Consider the following 27,295-nt stretch of genomic DNA (forward strand, 5'->3'; position numbering starts at 1 on the left):
CACATGACAACAATATACCTGACATACTACAAGAGATCATATAACAACAATCCTGGCTTCCAGTAGATTTCTGAGCACAATTCAGGACCTCAGTGTCTGGGCTGAATGATGGGGGTGGAGACACTCCTTCAGGTATACTGGACCAAGGCTGTTCAGGGCTTTAAACAGCCTCAGCCCAGTATACCTGAAGGAGCGTCTCCACCCCCATCATTCAGCCCAGACACTGAGTTCCTCCTCCGAGGGTCTTCTGCTGGATCCCTCACTGCGAGAAGTGAGATTACAGGGAACCAGGCAGAGGGCCTTCTTGGTAGTGGTGCCCTCCCTGTGGAACACCCTCCCATCAGATGTCAAGGAAATAAACAACTATCTGACTTTAGAAGACATCTGAAGGCAATCCTGTATCGGGAATTTTTTAATGTCTAATGTTTTCTACAATTTTTTATGTGTTGTAAGCCGCCCAGAGTGGCTGGGGAAACCCAGCCAGACGGGTGGGGTGTAACTAATAAAATTAGTAATAGTAGTAGTAGTACAGGCTTATAATAAAAAGGATGAGACACATGACCTTAAACCAAGAGTGGAGTGAGTACCAGTAGCCCTGCGAATATTGTTGGACTTCAATTCCCATTGGCCCCAGGCAGCATGGCCAATGCTTAGGGATAATGGGAGTTGCAGTCCAGCAACATTTGGAGGGTCACAGGCTCCCCATCTGCACTAAAAACTGAAGTTTTATGGAGTACGCAAATGATCTGTCATAGAGTTTGGGCCATGCTGAGATGAAATGGATATATGTGGCCAGGGTGGACATGCCCACAGGTTCTATTCTGCATTTCATCAAGATAAGTGCTTTGCATTTTCAAAGAGGCAGGTGCATGGTGCCTGATGACTAATTACCATATTTGTCATAACAATATTCACAAAGAGTGCATCAAAATAACATAATTATCTGGAAAGCAATGTCCGGACCACAAAGGGGAAGAAGTAATGGACACTAATGGGTAACCATATCTTTAATTAAACACAAAGATCAAGTTGAAGAGAAAGAAAATGTTTTAGGGGATTTATATCCACTTCAGGCCAACAGGGAGGCATGGGCAGATGGTCAGAGTTGATAAAGTTAGGAGCAAAGGCATGGAAATGACATTCAAAACCAGAGATGTGAACTACATTACCCCACAGCCACAGGAGGTTTCCATTTCATACAAGAAATGTTGCTGCTCCTCTTTTCGGTAAACCTAGCAGCCTAGAACATTTTTGATTCTACTATTAAGAAGCATTTGGACCTACTCTCAGAGAATGTGGAGAGCTGTTATGATGAGTTTTCTTCTGTCCTGGGTGCCAGGTAAGAGCATTACTTCTCTTCCATCCTGCTCTACTAGCTGACAAATCAACTAAAAGACATGATGGATGGAAGGTAGGATGGATGTTGGAATGAAGGACAGTAATTTCTCGAGTTCACTGGCTTTTGAAATGATGGTAGACAGCAAAGCGAGAGGAGAGGAAGTATACCATGGGACTCTGCCTAGAACACAGACTTTTGAATCGTACCATACTGACACATTCATCTTCTCATTTTGCTCCTATTCCAGAAGGCACCCAGAAACAGATTTGTGGGTACCACGATGTGGCCGAGCATCTGAACATCTCTTCCAATAAGGATCTCTTCTCATACACCATACCCAAGAGAAACTGGGAAGAATCCTTAGAAGTTCATCTAGACTTCACCCTGGTGTCCATCCTTCAAGTGGTAAGAGAGAATAATCATTACATGTCTGGTCTCCAGTGATAAGACTAAGCACAAATACTGAGGAGGGGGGAAAGAAAGGGAAGGGAAGTTGGAGCAGGGGAATAATTTTGTAGAATTACAAAACACTCATATGCTAGATTAGTAGCTGCAATTCTAGCTGTGTGAGACTGGCAGGGCCACCAGCAGAGCAGCCAGCAGGGGACCAGGAATTTTAAAAGAGGGCCATCCATCTCCCTCCCACCCTCTGGTAGTGCTACTATCTGTCTTAATTTTCTAGGGCAGGAAGAAGAGAATACATTAATCTTTACCCTTTTGCTTCTTTGCAGCAAGAAAAATTGCAGGCGGCCACATTCTATTTCTGGCTTTTGGTGGTAAGGTCCTCTTTCTTCTCTGTAAATAGCAAACAAATCCATCCTCCCACGAGAACCTAGAGGAGATTAAAAACAAAACAAAACACTAATATAATTTTTCCTTCCACTAGAGCTGGAAAAATGATTTCGTCTCATGGGATCCCTTGGATTTCTGTAACATTACAAATATCACTCTTCCTGTGAAACTATTTTGGACCCCAGACATTTACATAGAGGAACGGTAATGCTGCTTTTATTCAATGTTGAATGCTTTTTCAAACTGCATTTTGAGGGCAAATTCGCAGGGTTGCCCTGAAACCACATTACAATTTCCATGCCCAGGCATCGAGAAGGCTGCCTCCCATGTTAGCCAGACGTTTAGCAGCACTGGGGTACAGGATGAGCAGAAATGCTGGCAGCATTGCCAGGACTAAGCCAAGAGCTTGTGGATTTTGCATTGTCTGGCTGAGTCTAGGTTACCTTGGGTTTCCTTGGCACCGAGCAAAATGAAATATAATCTTCCCCAACTGCCAATCTATCGTGCAAAATAGCCACAAACCTACAAATGCTATAGTAGATTGCTTGAAATACTTGGTTTTACTGGCTTAAATTCTTAAATGGTTTAGGTGGGGTATTATTATTTTTATTATTATTTTATTATTATTTTACAATACTTGGATAATTAAATAACATACCTTAAGTTCATTATTCCCAGTTGTTTGAAACTGAATCCAAGCATCAGGATTTAAAGTTTTTATTTTTGCTCTGCCTTTCTTCCCCCACCTCTAGCTAAGGATGATATAATTTAGGTGTCTGTGAAAATAGCAATAGGCAGTTTCTGAGTGATGGGGGGGCGGGGTGCTAAGGGGGACACAGTGAGTGGAGTTTGGGCTCTGCAAGCAACAGCATTTTGGAAGTGCTGACCACCTCTCTCTCGAGACCTGATGTGGGAGCGGTGGAGCTATTTGTAAATGAACAGATATTACGAAAATGCCACAAGCCTGCTTCTGGAGGAAAATAAAGCAGGTAAGGGCCACACACCTGGAAGATCTCACCACTGAGAGGAGTGATGTGATCTAACATTATCATTACTATTCCGATCCCCAGACATTTTTGTGACAGCTGCTGAATATTGCAAAATATTGGAAATGCTTTGGTTGGAAAATTTAAAAATTACAGAATCCACCTGGGCTTTCCTATAAGGTGACATTGCTTATACATGAAAGTATTAATGTCTTATTTGTATAGTATAAGTATTTTGATGACACCCTTTGGTTATATTTTATACTCTATTATTATATAATACTGTACATGCAGTCAATCTCTGTATGTATGTTTGTTTGGTTGTATTGACAAAGAGGGTTTCAGTGCAGGAGTCTCCTTCTCCTTCTGCATCTCACATCCATCTTTTGAAGTACACCTCTTCAAGTTGTCCCCAGAATTCTCTGCTGTTTGCTTGCTGCATCCACACAAACCCTGCTGTTAGTTTCAGATCATCCATCCATTGCGTAGGTGGCTTTCCCCTTGGTCTTTCAAAATGGTAGGGTCTCCACACTACCACCCCACTGGCCTGGATCATCTCTTGCCACATGCCCTGCTAATGCAGGTTGTCTAATATGTACAAAATGCTAAGCTTCCCTTACGATAACCGTATCTTTAGGGCCGATGAAGACAAGTTCACACGCAGCCCTATGGCATTTGTAACATCCGATGGCTACATTCATATGCTTCAAACCTGCCGACTCACTTCATCCTGCAGTCTGGACGTCCATGCATTTCCTTTCGATGAACAAAAATGCAACTTAACCATGACCACAATATATTCAGGTAACACAGCCAAGCACAGCTGTATTTCTTTGAACTGTCATGATCGTTTGATTCTATCTCTCCATCCATGTACTTTTGAGTGCACACTCCCAATTGGTACCCCATATGCTCACTCTTCAACCTTCACTATTCATCCCTTTCCCACCTATGTCTTCCTTGCCAAGCCTGCCAGATCTACCACCCCTTGTCAAACATTTACAACACTCCCAAATTCCCACAGCCTCCCAACACCCATCCCCTCTTAACTCCCAACCCCCCACGTCTCTCACAGCTTCCTAAATCTCCCAATTCTCTCACAGCTCACCCCACCCTTCCCTTTATACTTTTACAAATCTCTCCCTTTGCAACTCATCAGCCCCACCACCACCACGAAGGGCAAAAAGACTTTCCTCTTCACCCCAACAACAGTGATGACAACAGGATTAGCATAGCTGTTGTTGTGTGAAGGAGAAACCCATGCATTTCAAATTGCAGGCATTTTTCTCTCCTTCTCTGAACAATCATAGCAGAAACTTTGGGGTGGGGTAGATGTTGGAGAGACCTTTGCCCCCCTTTGTCCTCCCCACTGTCAATGGCAGTGGAATCAGAGGTGGAATGTGGGGTGGAACTGTCCTTCCTGCTCCTTTGTGGCCTGATCACTCTACCCATGTCTCACACTGCTCTATCACTCTGCTTGCCTGGTATATCCACCTGCAGTTTGCATGGCTGCCTATTGGTGGCCATGAAAACTGCTGCATGGTGATAGCCTTACATTCTTATTATATAGAAAGATAAGATTAGGTTGCATCCAACTAAGACCTACTCAGAGTAGACCTGTTGAAATAATGGACCTGTGTTATCCATGCCCATTAATTTCAATGGGTCTATATAGAGTAAGACTAGCACGGGGCACAAACCATTATTATTCACTTACTACTGTACATATTTCTTATCTGCCCTTCACGAGGCAGTCAACACTGTACACTCAGCTTGTGCCTTTCCAAATGTGCCCTATGTTCCCTGTTTTCCACATCTTTCTTCACTCTCTCCCTATTATCACTCTTTCTTGTATGTTTGCTCCCCCTGCCAATGCTCCCAGGTCAAAGTTTTCTCTCAAAATTAATTCGGAGTTGCTCCCATTGGAGGCTGACCATGTGTTTGTGTGATGCCACATTGGGGCTTAATTCACATGCTGAGCAAGCTGTGGGACAAGATGGAACAGTTATGGCACAACCTCAAAAGGAAGACCTAAGAGGGCTCACAAATATCACTACTAAAATGATCTATTTATGTGCATTCGGAATAGAACTGATTTATCTATAATGAATAATGAAATGTACGATGTAATGCTTTTGCTTTTTCAAATTTTAACATTTTTCTGTAATTTTTGTGATTTATTAATAAAGTAAAAAATCAGAAATAATAATAGTAACAAAACCTTCTATATCATTTGCCTCCTGCTGAATCTAGCGAAAGAACTACTAATGAAGAGCTCTAAATCTTCCATGAAGGCAAATCAAGATAGTCACAAATCTTACTTGAGTGGTGGAGAGTGGAAGTTTGAGGAACTGAGGGTCATAGAGAACATGATGCCATATGAAACAACCAACATTAGTACTGTCACTTATGAGGTATTTAGTTTATAATACATTTATAAAACATGGGAACACTGAAAGATATCCCTATACAGTCATACCTCAGTTTAAGTACGCTTCGGTTTGAGTACTTTCAGTTTAAGTACCCCGCGGACCCGTCTGGAGCGGATTAATCCACTTTCCATTACTTTCAGTGGGAAAGTTCGCTTCAGGTTAAGTACGCTTCACGTTAAGTACGGACTTCCGGAACCAATCACACCCATACCTTGGGTTAAGTATGCTTCAGGTTGAGTACTCCGCGGACCCGTCTGGAACGGATTAATCCACTTTCCATTACTTTCAGTGGGAAAGTTCACTTCAGGTTAAGTACTCTTCAGGTTAAGTACAGACTTCCAGAACCAATTGTGTACCTAAACCGAGGTACCACTGTATATAGAGTGTTTGGTTTTATGCTGAAGACAAAACTTGTGTTCGTTTTTATGCTTAAGCAAAATTTCAGACATGCTGCTTAAATTTTTAGGGTAGTAAGTTTACCAAGATGAAGGTCTGCCAGGCTTGTGTGTTGAGCGCACTGCTTTATGGAAGTGAGTCATGGGCATCAGGGGTGTTGCCTCAATGTCTTCCACATGCACTGCGTCAGGAAGATTTTGAGCCACACATGACAGGACAGAGTCTCAAGCAAAGATGTGCTCTTGCAAGCCCACATTCCTAGCATGTCTACACTCCTGTCTCAGTCACATCTATGTGGGCAGCGTGGTCATGTCCACGGGATGGAATATGGCAGGACCCCCCCAAGGACGTGCTTTATGGGGAGCTGGCTTCAGGCACAAAGCCCATTGGCCGACCAACTCTGTGTTACAAAGATGAAGGCTGGCAACATCAACCCCACCATGTAGGAACCCCATCCAGACAACTGCAGGGCTTGGAGACAAGCAGTCAGGTCATGTATCCACAGCAGTGGCCAGAGAAGGAATGACTGCTGGGAGGAACCCAGAGAGAAGAAACGCCATGGTGCATCTGCGGCAGCGCAGCTGGATGCCTTCATCTGCCCCAGCTGCAAGCAAACATGTCTCTCCCATATTGATCTCTACAGCCTCGGCAGGCAATGTGCCTCTCCAGTGGTTTGACTTCACTCCCCAAAGGCACATCCTTTACTGTCTCCTGAGACAGACGGATGCCAACCAACCATTATTGGCTCGTTTTCAGAAAGATAAATCAATTGTCTTTTGCAATATGTTGATGATGGACACTTTGATTTTAAGGAATCGTTCAAGCTGCAGCAATACAAGCAGAATAGCATCCTGAGGTTGCAATCCTATGCACATTTATCTAGCAAGATCGTTGAAGAAGTAAGCATGCGTTGGGTTAGTAGATGTGTTGCAGAAGCAAGCACAACTTGGGTGCTTCCAGATGACTTGTTTATTTAGTTAGTTTGTGGGCAGGTTGGATGTCATTGTGTCAAAGACAGTGTTATCCCACACTTTCCATGAAACATTTTGTTGTTTAGTCGTTCAGTCGTGTCCGACTCTACGTGACCCCATGGACCATAGCACGCCAGGCACTCCTGTCTTGCACTGCCTCCCGCAGTTTGGTCAAACTCATGTTCGTAGCTTCGAGAACACTGTCCAACCATCTTGTCCTCTGTCGTCCCCTTCTCCATGTGCCCTCAATCTTTCCCAACATCAGGGTCTTTTCCAAGGATTCTTCTCTTCTCATGAGGTGGCCAAAGTATTGGAGCCTCAGCTTCACGATCTGTCCTTCCAGTGAGCACTCAGGGCTGATTTCCTTAAGAATGGATAGGTTTGATCTTCTTGCAGTCCATGGGACTCTCAAGAGTCTCCTCCAGCACCATAATTCAAAAGCATCAATTCTTTGGCGATCAGCCTTCTTTATGGTCCAGCTCTCACTTCCATACATCACTACTGGGAAAACCATAGCTTTAACTATACAGACCTTTGTCGGCAAGGTGATGTCTCTGCTTTTTAAGATGCTGTCTAGGTTTGTCATGAAACATTTTAGGAAGAGGGAAAATAATGGTCTCACCCACTCTTAGGCTGCTAAGAATAAGGACTATGGGCAAATTGATGCTATTAATGAGACTGAAAGGATAGTACCATTCTTTGCTGTAATCTTCATTCTCGTTTGGTCCTTTTTTGGGGGACAGGTTTCGATGAAGAGGCAATCCATTTTGTATGTGTTGGTTCTGATCCTGCCAACTTTTACTCTGTTCTTGCTGGATATGGCTATTTCTTACGCGCTTGCTTCCCCTGGAGAAAAGATTGCTTTCAAAGTGACGCTGATCCTGCAAGTCTCACTCTTGTCATTGATTCTGAATGATATGCTACCAGCAACATCAGATGATCCACCAGTCATAGGTAACCACCTTTTACTGCACGGATTATTCAGCACTGGCGGCCTTTGAACCGTTTTAGGGGCTGTCAAATAGTTTTGGTTGCATTCATTGGACCTATTCACATTGTAGCCCAGCAAGCGGGTCCCTGAGTCAGTAACTGATTTTTAGCTGGCGTGGCGATATTATTTTGTGAATCGTAATTACCTGGCATTGTACAGAACTAGCATAAAGATACTCCTTAGCGTTTGTTTAGTACATTTTAAAGCACTTCAATGACATGAACTTGCGGATCTTACAACAGCTCTGCAAGGTATCTCAGTATTATTATCCATATATCTCAGGTGTGGGGCAAAGAATGAGGGAGTTTAGCTCGCCACCCTGAGAGATTTGTCCTAGGGAAGACATCCTGTTTTGCAGCCACTATGCTATAGTACAGGCATCCCCAAACTGCGACTCTCCAGATGTTTTGGCCTACAACTCCCATGATCCCTAGCTAACAGGACCAGGGGTCAGGGATGATGGGAATTGTAGTCCAAAACATCTGGAGAGCCGAAGTTTGGGGATGCCTGCTATAGTAGCTTTTAGTTCAACATTGACAGTAACACCTTCCTACCAATTGTGCAGTGTGTTATGCATCTTCGGCAAAGGTGTGCACAGCACAACAGCATAAGTCTAACCATGCCCAGCCAAAAGTAAGTCATATTGAACTCAATGTGACTTACTCCCAGGAGTTAGGAGTGCACCCCAACTGAGTTAAATCCTCAGTGTTCTGTGGATTGGAAGCTGGCACTCCTTCAAGGAAAAGGTAGGACAAAGGAACAGGTGGCCAGAGCTGCTTTAATATCTGCCACAGCACCAGGATTTATAGAAGCCAGGGTCCACAGAACCAGAGATGGGACAGGTGTCTCCACTTAGGCCTGAGGAACCCCAGTACATGGCACAGTCGAACAGCACAGGAATCACACCAAGTGGGAGGCCATGGGACCCAAGAGCAATGCCCATTTTCAGGCTAGAAGGTGGCCCTTTAAGGGAGTCTGGATTTCCAAAAGGCAGTTGATCATATAAGAGTTGTGGACTGATGGTAGAGGCCTCAGTCCAGTTCCAACTCCAGATTGAGCAACTTATCCCCCTAGGAACTCTCCGTGGTGCTGCAACAACTAACCCGCCTTGTCCCATGGGTTCCTTTGCAGGAGCAGGACAGGAAGAGAGATGTAGTCTTTTTAATGATGACTCTATTTGATTGGCCATGGAGATCTCTATTTCTCTCTATTTCACTACTGTATTATGCATTTCAGAGAGAAGGATTCCATGCTAGCCAAAGAGGGCAAGATGACTCGGTTTTGTGTTTCAATGCTTTGGTGTATTTTTTAGATTTATCCTTATTTTATACCAGGCATTCCCAAACTCAGCCCTCCAGCTGTTTTTGCGACTACAACTCCCATCATCCCTAGCTAACAGGACCAGTGGTCAGGGATGATGGGAACTGTAGTCCCAAAACAGCTGGAGGGCCGAGTTTGGGGGTGCCTGTTTTATACCTTCTATAATCTGCCAAGTGTGTTTGGGAACATTTAATTCTCATAAAGGAGAACTAGAGCTTCTACAAGTTTCTGCAAGCAATCTGGCCCATTTGCCGCTGTAGTTACACTGGTGATCAGATGCCCAAAAAATCTTGTGGGGAGAAGAACCATCACCCATTGTCACTATCGCAGGCTCCATCACTACCCCTCCCCCACATTCCTTTGGAGTTAGACCCAATTCCCACTCAATTATCTCAAGCTCACCCAAAAACAACCAACATCTTTAGCATACATACATCCCGTCGCAGACAAAGCATCTACAGACACAGGAGCACCAAACCAGCAACCCACATGATACTTGTGTTGTCCCTACAGCATCTCTTCTCAGTGCCACAACACTCCCCATTTATTTTCTGCTTCCTGCCAGGCCCCTCCCACTCTAGCTTAAAAGAACAGTCCCCTGAAGGGCCAAATATTTACCATCCATTTCTTCTCCAACACAGCCATGTTTTTCACCGGGATGTTTGTATTTATGGTCTTTGGTATCCTGGAGAATGCTTTCGTACTCTATCTTAAACAGAAGAAACCAGAGTCCCCACCTTTCATGAGGAATAAATTTATGAATATAATTCTGAGAAAGAAGAAAAAGCAATCCGAGAAGCCTGTGGCTGATTTAGGTAAGCACTTTCCAAAATGTTTTCTTTTTCTTTTTCTTACATAATGGAAAAGATTGATAAAGAGGAGGAAGGGGGCAAATGTCAAGCACTATAATCCAGTGCTTTAAAAAAAAAATATCCAGAACTTTTTCACAGTACATTTTCAGGAGGACATAAATGATTGGCTGTTTATTTAGTTAGTTTTTTTATATAGCTAATGTATGGGTCACTTCATGGCATAAAGTCATGGAGACAATGTCCAGCCCCTCCTGAATGTACAGCTAGAACAAGGCTGACTTTGTTTCTGTGTAATGTAAGAAATAGGGACCCAGGTGGCGCTGTGGGTTAAACCACAGAGTCTAGGGCTTGCTGATCAGAAGGTTGGCGGTTCGAATCCCTGTGACGGGGTGAGCTCCCGTTGCTCGGTCCCAGCTCCTGCCCACCTAGCAGTTCGAAAGCACATCAAAGTGCAAGTAGATAAATAGGGACCGCTCCGGTGGAAAACCGCTCCGGTGGAAAAATGCTGGCCACATGATCCGGAAGCTGTCTGCGGACAAACGCCGGCTCCCTCGGCCTATAGAGTGAGATGAGCACTGCAACCCCAGAGTCTGACACGACTGGACCTGATGGTCAGGGGCCCCTTTACCTTTTTAATGTAAGAAATGGACTTGAAGCATCAGGCTGTCCTCATTACTCCTCTGATGAAAGAGGTAAGGTAAGAACATGTGGTTGGATCCATTGTCCAAGAATTGAGATATGGCCTTCTGGATATATCCAGAATTGAGATGTGGCCCACTGGATGGCCTTCTGCATCTATTAGGTTGCTTCGACAGGTGATCCAAGTGCCAGAATTTAGAATCAAAACAGCCAGTAGTTTTTTAACTCTCCATTTTTAATTCTCAAACAACGTCTGTTCCTACATAGGATTTTCTTAACATGTTAACATATGCAGTCTTCATTTTCTTTCATGCAGGAGACGGGCTGCCCAAAGGGAGCCAGCAGGCAGGCAGATTATCCTTGTCAGAAAAGTGCCATGCCGAAGAGAGTTTGGTGTTTCTGAAACATATTAATGCAGAATTGCAACAGATCAGGAAACATCTCTCCCTAGAAGAATGCCAGGATGACTCTGAATCAGTCGTGTGGGATAATACGATACTCCTTGTGGAGGAAGGGCTTTATTTTACCCGCCTGATTTTCTCTATCATCTTTTTAACTTTTGTTGCTGTGCAGTGGACATTCTAAATTATATATTATCGGTATTTGTGGTAGAACAAGGGGGTGCATAGCCAATGCCCATTATACAAGTATGCTAGCTTACCAATCTGTTATTTGTACAAAGTCAGTAAATGCCACCTGATGAAATGTCTCAGCCAAGTGGCGTTTGCTGTTGGAAGTTTGCTTACGAAAGCGTTTCATGCTTGGAAATATGTAAAAACATTGCAAAATTTACGACTCAATCAAACCTCGCAAAGCCAATTATTAGGAAGTGCTGCTGACACAACATCCATGCACTCCATTGAAAAAAGTGTCTGGGTCCAGGAGTTGCCGTTTAAATTTCCCACAGTTCCCCAGAGCATCACTCTATTGGAGGCTTTGTGGGAATTTTACACGGTAACTTCTGGGGGCTGTTATCCAGGTACATCAGAGAAAAGCCACTGGCATAAGACGGGCCCCCAAGAGTAGACGTTTTGCCAAGAGCTCCTTCCAAGCTGCACATTTTGTCTTGTTTCAACGTACTTCCCAGAATAATCAATACCTAATGTGCAAAAACAGGAGTGCTTTGATGAAGACTTACCTAGCTGAAGATGAAGATGAATTAGAGGAGGTTCTGGGGGGGGGGAAAAGGTGGTCGTTTTAATATGATGTGGGTGGTGTAAGTATGGAAACTGAGTTCATAAATTGTGTATCTATCCTCCCTGACATTGCCTGTCTTTTAAATGCTTAAGAAACACCCACACTTAGCATGGCTAGTTCCCCACCCCTCTTCTTCCAACCGCACAATGTTTTCCACATCTTGTGTCCAGCTGCACATACAAAAAAGGAATTCCTGCCTGAAATTGAGGATGATTTGATATGTAGCAGCGATAGCTTGTGGTAAGTTGAAAGTTCTCAAAGTTTATGAAAATGAACAGCACAAATAAACATGCAACCAATTAACCCCACCATGCATGACAAGCTGCTATGCTTCGTATATCATATGCCACACTGCTTGTGAGATAATTCCGAGCTACCTGTGCACGAGTGATGACTTGCTGGTCATGTAATAAGCTGCCTTCCCAAATAACACACTTCATACTTTTGTATTTCAATATTGGGTTAAACCACAGAGTCTAGGGCTTGCTGATCAGAAGGTCGGCGGTTCAAATCTCTGCAACGGGGTGAGCTCCCGTTGCTTGGTCCCAGCTCCTGCCCACCTAGCAGTTTGAAAGCACATCAAAGTACAAGGAGATAAATAGGGTGGGAAGGTAAACGGCGTTTCCGTGCACTGCTCTGGTTCGCCAGAAGCAGCTTTGTCATGCTGGCCACATGACCCGGAAGCTGTCTGTGGACAAACGCCGGCTCCCTCAGCCTATAGAGTCGGACACGACTGGACCTGATGGTCAGGGGCCCTTTACCCTTTATTGTAGTTCCCCCTTGTAAATAGTTTCTTGAGGGTGTCGGAAATTGTAGGTCTGTGAGTTCAAGATTCTTTGGGAGGAAGCCAAAGATACTATTTATAAATAAAAGTTGCAATATTTCAACACTTTTGAAAATTCAAATAAAATAACTAGGGGAGCTAAGTTTGAAGAAGGGGTGGGGGATTTTTATGCTATCACAAAGGGAAGATTGGTTTTTTTTTTTTAAAGGATGAGAATCATGGCCTTCAGTCAGGGATGGAGAACTGGTGGGCCTACAGGTGTTGCTGGACTTCAGTTCCCATGAGCCCCAGCCAGCATGGCCAAAGCTTAGGGGCAATGGGAGTTGCAGTTTGGCAACATCTGGAGATCACAGGATTCCCTTTGTGCTATGAGCTGTAGTTATGTCCAAGAACTATGGCTCTGTCACAGAATTTTGGCAGCATCTATACCAAACTACAATTCCCTTTGAAGACACCAAAGATAATTAAACTGGGTTTAAACACTGTAGATATATGTGAGTAGGGTTGATATGCCTTCAGGTCCTACTGTGTATTTTACTAAGTGAAGTGTGTTGCCTTTTCAAAGAGGCAGGAGTGCAGTGCTTGATATCTAATTACAATATTTGTCTTAACAACATTTGCAAAGAGTGCATTCAAAGAACAACTCATAATTGTCTGGAAAGAAACATCCGGACCACAACGAGGAGTAAGTAATGCACACTAATGGGAAGCCAGATCCTTAATTAAACACAAATTTAGAGGAAGCAAAAGCAAATGCTTTAGTTGGGTGATCCCAACAGGGCGAAATATACAAATGCTAATGCAGAGCCAATAAAGTTACGAGAAAATATTGTTACGAGCAAATGCATGGAAATGAGATTCAAAACCAGAGATGTGAAATGCATTACCCCACAGCCAGGAGAGATCTCAATTTCACACAGAAATGTGGCTCTTCCTCACTGCTGCAAATTTATCAGCCTAGCAGAGTATTGCTTCTTTTCTTAAAAACACTTGGTTCTACTCCCAGAGAAGAATGTGGAGAGCTGTTTTGATTAGTTTTCTACTCCCTTGGGTGCCAGGTAAAACCATTTCTTCTCCTCTCTCTAGCTTTAAGAGCTGACAAATCAACTAAGAGACTTTATGGAAGGTAGGATGGATGCTAGAATGAAAGGCAGCGGTTTCTCGAGTTCACTGGCTTTCAAAATGATGGTACACAGCAAAGGAAGAGGAGAGAAAGGATACGGTCTGACTCTGCCTAGATGCACCTCTCTGCTACGGCTTTTGATACTTGAGATGTATCTTTTTAGCATCCGCCTTATTTTTGTATTCTTAAGTTTCTTTAAACTGCTTTTAATGTTGTGTTTTAATTGTAATTGGAAGGGAGAATAACATTATAAAGGAATAAAAGAAGATAATTGAAACGTGTGAGGAAAAGGCTGAGCAAGTGAAGGCTAGAATGTGAAGGTTGTGTTTGCAGCAGAACCATGCGAGAAGGATGTGCAGGAGCTATTGCTGTAACTGTTGAGGAAAAAGATTAAATCAGTATAAGCTAGTAGAAAGACGTATTGTCATATAGGGACATAACAGCCCCTTTGCTTCCCTGTGCTTGTAATTGTATAAATGTGTATACTTCTTTCATATTTGGTGTGCCATCCGTAACTGGTTGAGGTTGTGTGAAACCAGCCTTGCAATATCTAAATAAATGTCCTATTTGACTAACAATTGGTGTCCGGATTCTGTTGGCCATCCAGGCTGAACCCACAGGGTATTGGGTACTGAACTCCAATATTTCCCCAGCATAACCAAACCTGGAACATTAGGTTGAAGAGCAGATAATAAATTGTAAACAACAACAACAACAACAACAACAACAACAACAACAGAACAAGGACTTTTGAATCTTACCATACTGACACATTCATCTTCTCATTTTGTCCCTACTCCAGAAGCCACCCAGAAAGAGAATTGTAGCTACCACGATGTGGCCGAGTATCTGAACATCTCTTCCAATAAGGATCTCTTCTTATACACCATACCTATGAAAAATTGGGAAGAGCCTGTAGAAGTTTATCTAGACTTCACCCTGGTGTCCATCCTTTCAGTGGTAAGAGAGAATAATCATTGCGTGTTTGGTCTCCAGTGATGGGGCTAAGCACAAATACTGGGGAGGGGGCAAAGAAAGGGAAGGGATGTTGGGTGTGGGGTGCTGCCTTACAAATACAAGCTGTTGGGGAGAAATTGCAGAACACTCACTCCCTGGATTCATAGCTTCAATTCTAGCTGTGTGTGACTGGCAGGGCCACCAGCAGTTCTGCCAGTGGGGGACGGGGGGGTTTTAAAAGAGGGACATCCATCTTCCACCCACCCACCTTTCAGTTGTACCACCAATGTATCTGTCTCTGTGTTAATTCTCTAGGACAGGAGGAAGATAATGTGTTAATCTTTTCCCTTTTTGTTCCTTGCAGCAAGAAAAATTGCAGGTGGTCACATTTTATTTCTGGATGTATGTGGTGAGGTCCTCTTTCTTCTCTGTAAATAGCAAACAGATCTTTCCTCCCATGATTTTATTTTATTTTTTCTAAGTAATATATTTTTTCTTTCCTCTAGTACTGGGATAATGAATATGTCTCATGGGATCCCTTGGATTTCTGTAACATTACGAATATCACTTTGCCTGTGAACCTTTTTTGGACCCCAGACCTCTACATAGATGAACGGTAATGCTACTTTTATCCCATGGTGAATGTGTTTCCGAACTTCATTTTCAGGGCAAATTCATAGGGTTGCTTTTGGTGCAGGCATGCACTGAAACCACTTTACCATATCTACTCCCAGGCATTGAGAAAGCTGCCTGCCATGATAAAAGGTAAAGGTAAAGGGACCCCTGACCATTAGGTCTAGTCATGACTGACTCTGGGGTTGCAGCGCTCATCTCGCATTATTGGCCGAGGGAGACAGCGTATAGCTTCCAAGTCATGTGGCCAGCATGACAAAGCCGCTTCTGGCAAACCAGAGCAGCGCACGGAAACGCCGTTTACCTTCCTGCTGTAGCAGTACCTATTTATCTACTTGCACTTTGACGTGCTTTCGAACTGCCAGGATGGCAGGAGCTGGGACCAAGCAACGGGAGCTCACCCCGTCGCGGGGATTCGAACCGCCGACCTTCTGATCGGCAAGCCCTAGGCTCTGTGCTTTAACCCACAGTGCCACCTGCCTCCCTCGCCTGCCATGATAGCCAGAAGTTTAACAGCACTGGGCTGGGGGCTGAGCACAAATGCAGACACCATTGCCAGGACTAAGGCAAGAACCTGTGAATTTTGCATTGTTTGACTGTGATCAGGTTGTCTCGAGTCTTCTTGGCACAGAGTTTGCTCTAAGGGCTCCTCCACATTCTGTTTGTTCTTCACCCCCAGTTTCCCACTGATGGCATGGAAATAAATTAGAAAACTGTGCAAGTTTTGATTCATTATTTGTTTGTTATAAGTATTTTATATCACCATTCAGTTATATTTTATGTTTTATTATTGTCATGAAGTCAGTATCTACATTTTGACCCTTTAGATCAGGGGTTGTCAACCTTTTTATACCTACCGCCCACTAATGCATCTTTCTTGATGGTAACATTTCCTTACCGCCCACCAGTGTTCGATGGAAGGATGATTCAGCTTGTACCGTAGAACCCCCTACTGCCCACCTAGAATCCTGAAACGCCCCCTAGTGGGTGGAAGGGACCAGGTTGACCACCCCTGCTTTAGATGGTTGTTCCAACAAGATAGTTGGTAGACCATGAGACTCTTAATCTCAGGGTTGTGGGTTCGAGCCCCACATTGAGCAAACAGATTCCTGCATTGCAGGGGGTTGGACTAGATGACCCTTGGGGTCTCTTCCAACTTTACAGTTCTTCGTTTAACAATGAGGCTTTCCACGTAGGTGCCAGACTTAGGGGTTCTCTAATCTGTGCAAAATACCAAAGCTTTCCTAATTACAATACAATATCTTTAGGGCAGATGAAGACAAGTTCACACAAAGCCCTTATGCTTATGTATCAGCCATTGGTTACATTCTAATGTTTCAAGCCTACCGACTGACTTCATCCTGCAGTCTGGATGTCCATGCGTTTCCTTTCGATCAGCAAAAATGCAACATAAGCATAATGTCATCGATACATGCAGGTAACCCTGTACAGTACTTCGTTGAACTGGCATGATAGTTGGCTTCACTCTCTTCATTTGTACCCTCTTGAATGCACACCCCCAATTTGCACCCCATGAACTCACTCTTATGTTGAACTCCAAACCACCAACGGATGAAGAGGAGATTTTCTCCTGTTTGTTCTACCCCTCCCCAACATTTCTGCAGATGTGGTAAGAAGCAAAAAAATGCCTGCATTTCCAATTGCAGCATGATGACAGCCTTACAATTTTATTATGTTGTAAGATAAGACTGGGTAAGTCATGTCCATTACTTCCAATGGGTTGGTGTGAAGTAGGACTAGCATGGGGAACGAGCCATTATTATTTGTTTGCTGTATTTCTTACCCACCCTTCATCAGGAGGTCTCCACTATACACTCAGCTTGTGTCTTTCTGAATGTGCCTTACATTCCCTGTTTTCTGCATCTTTCTTCACTCTCTCCCCATTATCACTCTTCCCTGCATGTTTGCTCCCCTTGCCAATGGTCAAAGCCACCTCTCAAATTTAATTCAGAGTTGCTCCCATTGGAGGCTGACCATGTGTGTGCTACTGATACATCACTACCATTTTTGGTGTGATGAAACACTGGGGCTTAATTCACACACTGAACAAACTGTGGGACAAGATGGAACAGTTTTGGCACAACCTCAAATGGAAGACCTAATATGGATGTGACTGTTTTTCTATACTGAAGTAACAACCTTCTGTATCATTTCTCTTCTACTGCCTCTAGATAAGGAAATGAAAATAATGAGCACCAAAACTTCCAGGAAGGCGAACCAAGATAGTCGCGAAAATTACTTGACCAGTGGGGAATGGAAGTTTGAGGGACTGAGGATCATAGAGCACACCATGGAATATGACATAATTAACTTCAGTACTGTCACTTATGAGGTATTTGGTTTCTAATACATTTAGAAAACATGGGAACACAAAAAGATGTAGCTAGTGTTTGTTTTTCATGCTTATGGGTTTTAAACCACACTTATTTTCAGAACTGCTGCTTAGATTTTAGGTAAATTTTAAAGGGGTAGTATGTTATTGGCTCGTTTTCATTTCTTAAAAATAATAATCAAGTGTTCTTTGAAATATGTTGATGATGGACACTTCGATTAAAAACAAAACACGGTTAAACCAAAAGGGAAAACAATAAACCAGAAGTTCATTTGGGAGGAATGCTTGCCTAAATAGGTATGTCTACAGGAGCCGGTGGAATGCCAACACTGATGGAGGCCTCTTGTATTTCAGCAAAGAGGAAGGCATTCCACAGCCCTGGTGCCATCAAGTTCTGATTATTGAAATTTTGCCTGGCAGGCCATTACAGACAGAGAAACCTTTGTTTTCCTTCAATGGTAAATCCCTCAGTGGTACAGGGACCCATTTCAGGGTCTCTGCAGCAGCTCGTTGGATCCCACTCCAGGTCCTGCCAGGGGCTCCATTGTTTCCTACAATTGTTATTGTTATTAATATTAATATTACATTTATATCCCATTTTTCCTCCTGAAACATTTTTGGAAGAGGGGAGGTGGTGGTCCCACCCACCAGTGGGATGCTAAGTATAAGGACTATGAATGAATGAATGTATGCTACTAATGAGACTGAAAGGAGAGTTCCATTGTGTGTGGAGCCCTTTAACCTAGGCCTAGAAATAAATACAGACATGACTCATATTTTTCATAGCTGCCAAGTCTCCCATATTCCCCAGGAAACCCCCATTTTTCCAGCTGTTCCCAGCCAAAAAAACCGGATTTTTTTGTTTTCCCCCGGTTTATTCTGGCGCGGCGGCCATTTTGGAACTGGGCGGAGCATGCTCAGAAGTGACTTTTGATGCTGCTCTGCCCAGTTCCAAAATGGCGGCAGCGCTACTTCCGGTCTGCTACTTCTGGTCCAGTCCCTTATTTCTCAGGCCGGAACTTGGCAGCTATGATATTTTTGGTTTGGTTTTTGGCAGAATTTAGGCCACAACTTTATTGATTACAAATCAAGTGCGTGGTTGCATAGGCTCTGGTTCCCAAAGCTACCTAGGGGAGCGCTGACTCAGGGCGCACCATGAGTCAGCAGCCAAGTTCACACCTTGGACGGGGAACGTGACGACCGCCAGGCTCTGATTCTCCCATGTGTGCCCAGAACTCTGGAGAGGGCACAGCCCCACTTGGGGGAATACCAACCAGAAGTCCAATGGATTCCTTTAAGAGGAATACCAGTGGATAGGGTGGTAAGGGATCATTCCACCCCTATCAGCATGAACCAGAGCCTATCCGCCAACCTTACAAGTTGTGACGAATTGCTACGCGGCAGGCGAAACCCAAATGGCAACAACCAATCAGCCAAGTGGGGAAAATTCCTGCCGTGCCCCTGCAATAGCAGACGACACACGACGGCATAGCAAGGTCAAGCAGAAGCCCTAAAATTAGGGAGTGGTGGGTGGGTGTTCCAATACACTATGCTGGAGAAGGAGGCTCTCTACGGACACCTGCAGCGCTTAAATAGTGGTCCATCTGACTCTTTGATTGGCATGCCCTTAGCCCAATTGCGCCCTGTCAGATGGACCACCAATAGGGTGTTGTGGCTGCTCCAATTGTCCCTGCCCCAACACCTAGACCTGGTTGTCGGGCCCACCGCAATGTGCGCCCTCTCTTGCAGGGAGGACTCTGCTGTAATCTTCATTTTTCCGATTTCTCTGCTGTAATCTTCATTTTTATTTATGTATTCATTTCCCCCTTTTTTGGGGACAGATTTCTATGAAGAGGCGCTCCATTTTGTACGTGATGGTTCTGATCCTCCCAACTTTAACCCTCTTCTTGCTGGATATGGCTATTTCTTTTGCATCTGCCTCTCCTGGAGAAAAGATTGCCTTCAAAATGACACTGATCCTTCAAATCTCATTTTTGTCGATGATTCTTAATGATATGCTACCCGCAACATCAGATCATCCACCAGTCATAGGTAAACCACCTTTTATTGCATGGCTTATTTCAGCGCCGGCAGCCTTTGAACACTTAGGGGCTGTCAAATAGTTTTGGTTGCTTTCATTGGACTAATTTCCATTGTGATTTAGTTAGTGAGCAGGTCCCTGGGTCAGTAACTAACTTTTAGTTGGAGGTACATTTTGTGAATCATCATTATCTTGCACGGTACAAAAATAGAATAACAATACCCCCTTAGCAATTTGTTTAGCACTTTAATATGGTCAAAGCACTTCAAATATATTGTCTTTCTAATTGTATAGCAACCCTGTAAGGTTGGTGAGTATTATTATCCCTACCTTCCAGCTTGAAGGTGAATAATTATTATTTTATTATTATTTATTACATTTGTATGCCTCCCTTTACCTGTAGATCCCAAGGAGGTTCACAACATAAATCACAATATTAAAAAACAAACAAACAGAAAATACATAATAAAAACAAAAACAACCCAATAGTATCCCATCCCACAACACATTTTTAAAAGGAGGAAATAAATACCGGTAAATAAATTTTTAAATGGCCCAGTAGCACCTTAAAGGTAAAGGGACCCCTGACCATTAGGTCCAGCCGTGACCGACTCTGGGGTTGCAGCACTCATCTCGTGTTATTGGCCGAGGGAGCCGGCGTACAGCTTCCAGGTCATGTGGCCAGCATGACAAAGCTGCTTCTGGTGAACCAGAGCAGAGCCTGAAAACGCCATTTACCTTCCCGCTGTAGCGGTACCTATTTATCTACTTGCACTTTGACGTGCTTTTGAACTGCTAGGTTGGCATTAGCTGGGACCGAGCAACAGGAGCTCACCCCATCGTGGGGATTCGAACCGCCGACCTTCTGATCGGCAAGCCCTAGGCTCTGTGATTTAACCCACAGCGCCACGTCCACGTCCCACCCGCACCTTAGAGACCAACTAAGTTTGTCATTGGTATGAGCTTTCGTGTGCATGCACACTTCTTCAGATACACTGAAACAGAAGTCAACAGACCCTAATATATAGTGGGAGGGTGGGGTGGGATTTTTCTCAGAAGGGTAGTAGGAGATGGGTGATTGACTCAATGGGTATGGTAAACCTGTTGATGACTGTTAATGACTGCAATTAGTCCTACAGGAAAAAGCAAGGGATAGAATGCAGATGACCAAAAATAGTTATAGCATATGTAATGAGACAAGAATCCAAGATCTCTATTCAGACCAGTTCTCTCCATAGTTTTCACTTTAGACCAACACGGCTACCTAGCTGAATTTTAAAAGGGCATTAGATGTCAATCAGCCAAAGGCCTGGTTGAAGAGGAATGTTCAACTTGTGCTTAAAGGTGTATAATGAAGGTGCCAGGTGAACCTCCCTGGGGAGAGCATTCCACAAATGGAGCCACTGCAGAAAAGGCCTGTTTTCTCATGTTGCTGCCCTCCAGACCTTGCTGCTTACTAGGAGAGAAGGGGTTGGGAAGGGAAGGGAAAGAGCTTGACACAGTGCAAGTACACTAGCAGGAGTGCCAGACAGGCTCTGCTGATGCACTCACCCCACATTGCCCCTCTCTGTTGCCTCCTCTCTCTCCCTGACAGTAAGTGGTAAGTCACTATTGGAAAGTGAAAGAGGCAGCTCCAACACACTAGGCCACTTCTGATTTCAAGGACACATTCTAGCCAAGCAAACACTCAAAGGGAGCAAAGGGCAAGCCTAGGAGCGTCTCCACCTCCATCATTCTGCCCGGACACTGAGGTCCAGCACCGAGGGCCTTCTTGCGGTTCCCCCCTTGCGAGAAGCCAAGTTGCAGGGAACCAGGCAGAGGGCCTTCTCGGTGGTGGCGCCTGCCCTGTGGAATGCCCTCCCATCAGATGTCAAACAGGAAAACAGCTACCAGATTTTTAGAAGACATCTGAAGGCAGCCCTGTTTAGGGAGGCTTTTAATGTCTAAGAAATTAGTGTATTTTAATGTTTCTATTGGAAGCTGCCCAGAGTGGCTGGGGAAACCCAGCCAGATGGGTGGGGTATAAATAATAAATTATTATTATTATTATTATTATTATTATTATTATTATTATTATTGGTAAGACTCATTGAGAGTTCTAAGCACTGGAAGAGTCCTTGGGTTCCCCATTCCCACATTAAAGAAAAGCCCTCCGAGGGCTGTTTCTTCTTCTTCTTCTTCTTCTTCTTCTTCTTCTTCTTCTTCTTCTTCTTCTTCTTCTTCTTCTTCTTCTTCTTCTTCTTCTCAGCCGCGTTTTTCACTGGGATGTTTGTGTTTCTGGTCCTTGGTATCCTGGAGAACGCTTTTGTACTCTATCTCAAAGAGAAGAGACCAAAGTTGCCATCCTTCAAGGGGAATAAACTCATGAATAGAATCCTGAGCAGGAAGAAAGAGGAATGTGAGAGCCCAGTGACCCATTTAGGTAAGCGTTTTCCGAAATGTAAACCATTTACCATAAGGAGGTGGGGCACCTATAAAGCCGGGGAAGGGTGCAGACATCAAGCACCATCACCCATTACTATAAGACAGTCAAAAACCGACACCGAGGGGTTGAGCTCAGAGAAAGAGTTTTATTTTCTCTATAGAGAAAGGCACTACTTGGTGATGCTTCATGACAAGAGCAAAGAAAGACAGTTTGCATGGGGCTTTTATCCCCTTTGAATCCACTCTGTAAGTGTGTGCAAGTAAAGGGGTCAAGGGTTACATATACAGGAATATTCCTGTCCTGCACCTTATCATACACGTTGTCAATGTACCCTGGTACCGGCCTCAAGCAGCCTTGAGTATGGGGGCTTGAGTTCCTGTCTATCTTGCCTGGTCTGTGCGTCAGACTGGTAGCATCAGACAAGGCCAGCCATCCGGCCTTGATAGCTAGCAGGGCATCCTATCATCCTGTCTAAAGTTTACATTACACTTTGGCAAGAAGGCACTAATGGATCTTCAAACAGAGAGAATGCATCTTAGGAATTGGAATTTGCGGGGCCCAGCTAAGGGCCTGATCAGAATTGGCAAACTATACATACGATCAAAATTGGGTTACATCTCCCTTCATATACACTCTTAAAAAGGGGGGGGGGAATCATTGAGGCACACCCACAGGAGAGCTGGAATTTGTTTATTGATTGATTTATTAAGCAGATTTAGAATAAACAGATTTAGAATAAATTCATCAACTAGTGTACAGCTCCCTCCAGAATGTACAGTTGGAACAAGCTTGTATTCTTTTCTGAGTAATGTGTGAAATGTACCTGATAACTCAAATAAGTAAGTGTGGAAGGAAGCAATCCATTCTGTTTAGCCTCAGATGTGTCATGTCTGATCCCTTCCATGCACTTTCACGCAATAGAGAAAGTGGAAATAAGCATAAATCAGGTACAAGCTCTTTTTTCATTCATTACATACAGGAAAATATTAATATTGCTCTGTTAGAGGCACTTAACCTGCATACCTTAAGGCTGAAACACTTCTCTGGGAGAACATTCAACTAAACTTGATGGTGGAACTTAGCTCTCAGTAGGGATGCATAGAATTGCACCGCAAGAGCCTTCTTGACTCGCAGGGTCTTCTCCAGCACTTTGAGTCTTGCAAGGAAAACCCAGGCCCTGCCTGGAATCAAATAACTGGCATTTGTTTTAATGGTGGAGGTATCTTGCTTCACATTGCGTTATAACAGATGCAATGCATCTGACACGCATTCAGGTGGACCATACACCAGAATTTAGAATCAAAGAAGCAGTTCTTTAACTCTCCATTTCTTTATTCTCAAACAATGTCTGTTCCCAAACATATCCTTCTTAACAGATTAACATATATCCCCATTTTCATCTGTACAGGAGACAGGTGGCCCAAAGAGAACCAGCCGGCAGATGGATTTCCCTTGCCAGCAAAAGACAGTGAAGATGACAACTTGGTGTTTCTGAAACATCTGAATATGGAACTGCGACAGATCAAGAAACATCTCTCTCTAGAAGAACACCAGGGTGACCCTGAATCAGTCGCGTGGGATAAAACAATGGTCCTTATGGAGAAAGGGCTTTATTACACCCGCCTGATTTTATCTGTCATCTTTTTAGCTGTTATTATCATACAGTGGACACGCTGAATTATAGATTACTGGCCTTACAAGGAGCATGGCGTTTTTGTAGACTAGATCACATAACCGATGCATGTGATACGATTGCACTACATTGCCACCAGTTAAGTTGTATAAGGTCAGGAAATGCTGTGGGACAGAATGTCTAATGCTGTTGGATATTAAATTACTAATGTCAAAGCAAATTATTCTTGGAAATACAGTGGTACCTCTACTTACGAATTTAATGCGTTCCAAACACACATTTGTAAGTCGAAAAAAAATTGTAAGTCGAATCCCATAGGAATGCATTGGGAGACAAAATTCGTAAGTCAAAGCAACCCTATCTAAAAATTTGTAAGTAGAAAAAATCCTATCTAAACCGCATCCAAGATGGCGGACGGAGCTCCGTTCGTAAGTAGAAAAATTCGTAAGTAGAGTTATTTGTAAGTAGAGGTACCACTGTATGTGAAAACAGCACAAAATTTGCCACTTAACTGAGCCTTGCAAAACCAAATATTCTGAAGTACTGGTTTTCAAAGTCTTCACTGAGTGGCATGTTTTCTGGCCTGGCATCAATGCATGCCATCCTTGGGCAGTTGCCAAGGCTTCAAGAGGGTTCATCAGCTTGAAAAAGGTGTCCTTGTCCAGGAAAAATTTGCCTACAATGCTCCAGAGCATCAGAGGCAATGTGGGAACTTGAAATGGCAACACCTGGAGCCAGTTGCCTAGTGCTGCCATCAGGTAATCCAGGAAAATAACAATTGGCGTAGAAGGGCTAAATTTCGGCAGGGATACCTTCTCCTTGCCTGATGCTGCTGTGTTGGGAGAAGCAGCATCAGGAAAAATCCTTCCTTCTGTGCAACTATAAAGGCTCAGAAGCCCCCCTGTGCTCTATTGTATTTGACAACTCCAGGTAAACAAAAGTACGGTAAGCATGATGGTAATGTGTGAAATTAGTCTAATTTATACATCTAGCTATGATCAGCAATATGAGTTTAAAGAGCATTATCAGTTTGGGCATGAGCAATTTAACTTGGCCAAATAAGAAATCGGGAGCCTAGTTCACTTCACTTTCTGTGCACTGCTGCCAAAAATCTTATGATTGCATGAAATGAGTGATGCATAATAAAGAAGTGAATTGACGATGTTGTTGCTTCATCTTGCCAGTAAGAAGATCCAAAGATCCAAAGGCCCATCTAGTCCAGCATCCTGTTCTGACAGTGAGATGTGGCATGCCTTGTGTTTACGCTTGTCCCTGAGGAGGGCATTTTTGTTGAAATGTAACTGGGAGGTGCACATACCAGCCAGAAGTCTCATGAGCATCATCTTGTTGCTGTTGGTATTCATCTGTCTCGAGAGACAATGGAGTTTCCCTCAGGGTTGAAGTCAAATCGCTGTGTTAGCAGCACCAAAGCGACCTCCCTTGGTGCACAAGCCTGGGGAGTGTGTATGGGGGTCCTGGGCTGCCCAGACGACAAGACCCCTCTCTCAGCTTCACTGATGTGGTCCAAAGGAAAGCAGAGCAATACATTTGGCACCAGCTTGGCAGCAGGAGTTAGTTGTCCGAAGGAGGCGTACAAGGCTCCATCCACTCCCAATTCGTGTAGGGTTCATCCCTTAGCCTTTTCTTCTCCCAAATATATCCTACCAGGCAGCAGAGGTTTAGGAACAGAGTCTTCCTTCTCCTGGATGGGCTCCTTTCCCAGGTTCATGAGCCCCACCTGCCCCTCACTTCCCTCTGCAGCATGAGCAGAAATCACCTTCTTTGACCACTGGAACCACTATCAGTCTTGCCTGCTCAATTGGCCAGAGCCTGTCTTCACATGCAGGGGAAATCCCTAATTCAATGAGGGTTTGAGACCCATCGGCTACCCAGTGGGGGTGGGGCAAACTGCCCATGGGGCGGGGCATGGGGCGCAGCGCAGCCCCCATAGGGGCGGGGTGTGCTGTGCCGCGCGATACCCATAGAGACGGGCAGAGGCAGAGCTAGGGGAGGTGGGGTGCATCCAGTGGCGGGGAGCGTCCCGGGGGGCACCGCCCACTGTGATGTCACCCGGGGCGGACCGTCCCCACCGCCCTGACCTTGCTCTACCCTCACCTGGTTTAGCCAGCCAGTCAAAGCCATTCCCCGGATGTGCCTGCTGTTACATTCTGACAGCTTCTAGAAGCCGCAAGTGAGAGCTGTGTGGAGACCAAAGGTGGGCAAACTACCCCAGAACAAGCACAATATGCCCCCCAGAGGTACTCCCCCTCCCCTAGCACCCCATACACCCCGAGCATCATCTACATCTACACCTCCATCATTCTGCCCGGACACTGAGGTCCAGCACCGAGGGCCTTCTGGCGGTTCCCTCATTGCGAGAAGCCAAGTTGCAGGGAACTAGGCAGAGGGCCTTCTCGGTGGTGGCGCCTGCCAACAGATGTCAAAGAGGAAAACAACTACCAGACTTTTAGAAGACATCTGAAGGCAGCCCTGTTCAGGGAGGCTTTTAATGTTTAATAGATTATTGTGTTTTATTTTTCTGTTGGAAGCCACCCAGAGTGGCTGGGGAAACCCAGCCAGATGGGCGGGGTATAAATAAATTATTATTATTATTATTATTATTATTATTATTATTATTATTACTACATCTCCTTTTAACAAGAGCTCTGCATTTTTAAAATTACTCGGTATAGTTATATTTACCCAGAACTCACTCCTATTCACCTCAGGCTATAAAGCACTGAATCTCTCACACATTATCTGTTGCTTGTGGCTGAATGCAGTAATCAGCAGTCAAGATTGCTAGCTAAACCAAAGGATACTTGGGCCGAGCATGAGTAACAGAACAGGGGTTACGTTCCAGGGGTTGCCCAAATCGTGGGTGAGGTTGCCAAAATCTTTTTCCCCAAGATGCCCACCTACCTTCCGCCCCTTTTAAATTAATTTACTTATTTTGCAGCATACATAAAGCTGAATGCACACATTAAATGTCCGTAAATTGCAGGCTAACTGTACTTCAGGCAGTTTCGGTGCTGCTGCTGTGGTTCATATTTCTTGTTTGTTTGCTGTGTTAGGCTGCTGCAGCAAAAACAACAAAGAATGTGTTCTGGTAAGACTGAAGACCCCTCCAGGTGGCTTGTTTAATAAATGTCATTTATCCTGAGTTGCTTGCACAAACCTTAAGGAAAGATTAGACTATGCCCAGTCTTTGCTGAGCATTTATTCTGATTGATTTGCAGGGAGGTCATATGGCAAGGAGCATTCACGCTTTCTTGCTTGATTGTTGTATGTTTTCCTCTTAAAACCATTCGTTCATCAACACTTTTCAGCATATTTCCCTGTCGCTCTCTTAAACGCAGAAAGTATTTGTTGTTGTTTTTTAAGTGGATTTGTTGTCCTCAAGCAACGACGTGTGTTTTAAGCCACTTTAACTACTGCAAGGCTTTCTGAAACTCAGTCCACCAGAACGCC

The 27,295-nt window shown here is 44.1% G+C and overlaps 2 protein-coding genes and 1 long non-coding RNA gene across 3 annotated transcripts; 2 read left to right on the forward strand and 1 right to left on the reverse strand.

The window, feature by feature from the left end:
- Positions 1 to 764: 764 nt before the first annotated feature.
- Positions 765 to 12,807, forward strand: LOC118076363 (5-hydroxytryptamine receptor 3A-like). The gene is made up of 8 exons (XM_088661533.1): positions 765 to 1,744; positions 2,071 to 2,115; positions 2,226 to 2,335; positions 3,755 to 3,921; positions 5,371 to 5,531; positions 7,660 to 7,870; positions 9,869 to 10,042; positions 10,995 to 12,807. Exons 1-8 carry the CDS (start codon positions 1,508 to 1,510, stop codon positions 11,261 to 11,263), a joined length of 1,374 nt encoding a protein of 457 aa, XP_088517659.1. The 5' UTR covers positions 765 to 1,507; the 3' UTR covers positions 11,264 to 12,807.
- Positions 1,622 to 3,211, reverse strand: LOC148686797 (uncharacterized). Its single transcript, XR_015948027.1, has 3 exons — positions 2,790 to 3,211; positions 2,053 to 2,171; positions 1,622 to 1,735 (listed from the first exon to the last, which is right to left on the reverse strand). It is a non-coding gene; the product is annotated as an uncharacterized LOC148686797 (long non-coding RNA).
- A 670-nt stretch (positions 12,808 to 13,477) lies between the features above and the next one.
- LOC118081473 (5-hydroxytryptamine receptor 3A) lies at positions 13,478 to 24,984 on the forward strand. Its single transcript, XM_035107956.3, has 9 exons — positions 13,478 to 13,717; positions 14,585 to 14,742; positions 15,104 to 15,148; positions 15,246 to 15,355; positions 16,641 to 16,810; positions 17,565 to 17,725; positions 19,567 to 19,777; positions 22,015 to 22,188; positions 23,600 to 24,984. The coding sequence occupies exons 1-9, from the start codon at positions 13,672 to 13,674 to the stop codon at positions 23,866 to 23,868; spliced, it is 1,344 nt and encodes a 447-aa protein (XP_034963847.3). The 5' UTR covers positions 13,478 to 13,671; the 3' UTR covers positions 23,869 to 24,984.
- The last annotated feature ends 2,311 nt before the right edge of the window (positions 24,985 to 27,295 follow it).

The sequence above is a fragment of the Zootoca vivipara genome, chromosome 2 (genome assembly GCF_965207765.1).
Source record: "Zootoca vivipara chromosome 2, rZooViv2.hap1.1, whole genome shotgun sequence".
In the NCBI taxonomy this organism is placed as follows: Eukaryota; Metazoa; Chordata; class Lepidosauria; order Squamata; family Lacertidae; genus Zootoca; species Zootoca vivipara.

What these genes read in the sequence shown, in the direction of transcription:
- LOC118076363 (XM_088661533.1), top strand. Translation starts at nt 1,508, where the DNA reads ATGGGACTCTGCCTAGAACACAGACTTTTGAATCGTACCATACTGACA. An exon ending in TCTATTTCTGGCTTTTGGTG is followed by an intron (nt 2,116 to 2,225) that starts GTAAGGTCCTCT and finishes TCCTTCCACTAG; the next exon opens with AGCTGGAAAAATGATTTCGT. An exon ending in CATGACCACAATATATTCAG is followed by an intron (nt 3,922 to 5,370) that starts GTAACACAGCCA and finishes TGCTGAATCTAG; the next exon opens with CGAAAGAACTACTAATGAAG.
- LOC118081473 (XM_035107956.3), top strand. Translation starts at nt 13,672, where the DNA reads ATGTGGAGAGCTGTTTTGATTAGTTTTCTACTCCCTTGGGTGCCAG. An exon ending in TCTACTCCCTTGGGTGCCAG is followed by an intron (nt 13,718 to 14,584) that starts GTAAAACCATTT and finishes TCCCTACTCCAG; the next exon opens with AAGCCACCCAGAAAGAGAAT. An exon ending in TGGTGTCCATCCTTTCAGTG is followed by an intron (nt 14,743 to 15,103) that starts GTAAGAGAGAAT and finishes TGTTCCTTGCAG; the next exon opens with CAAGAAAAATTGCAGGTGGT.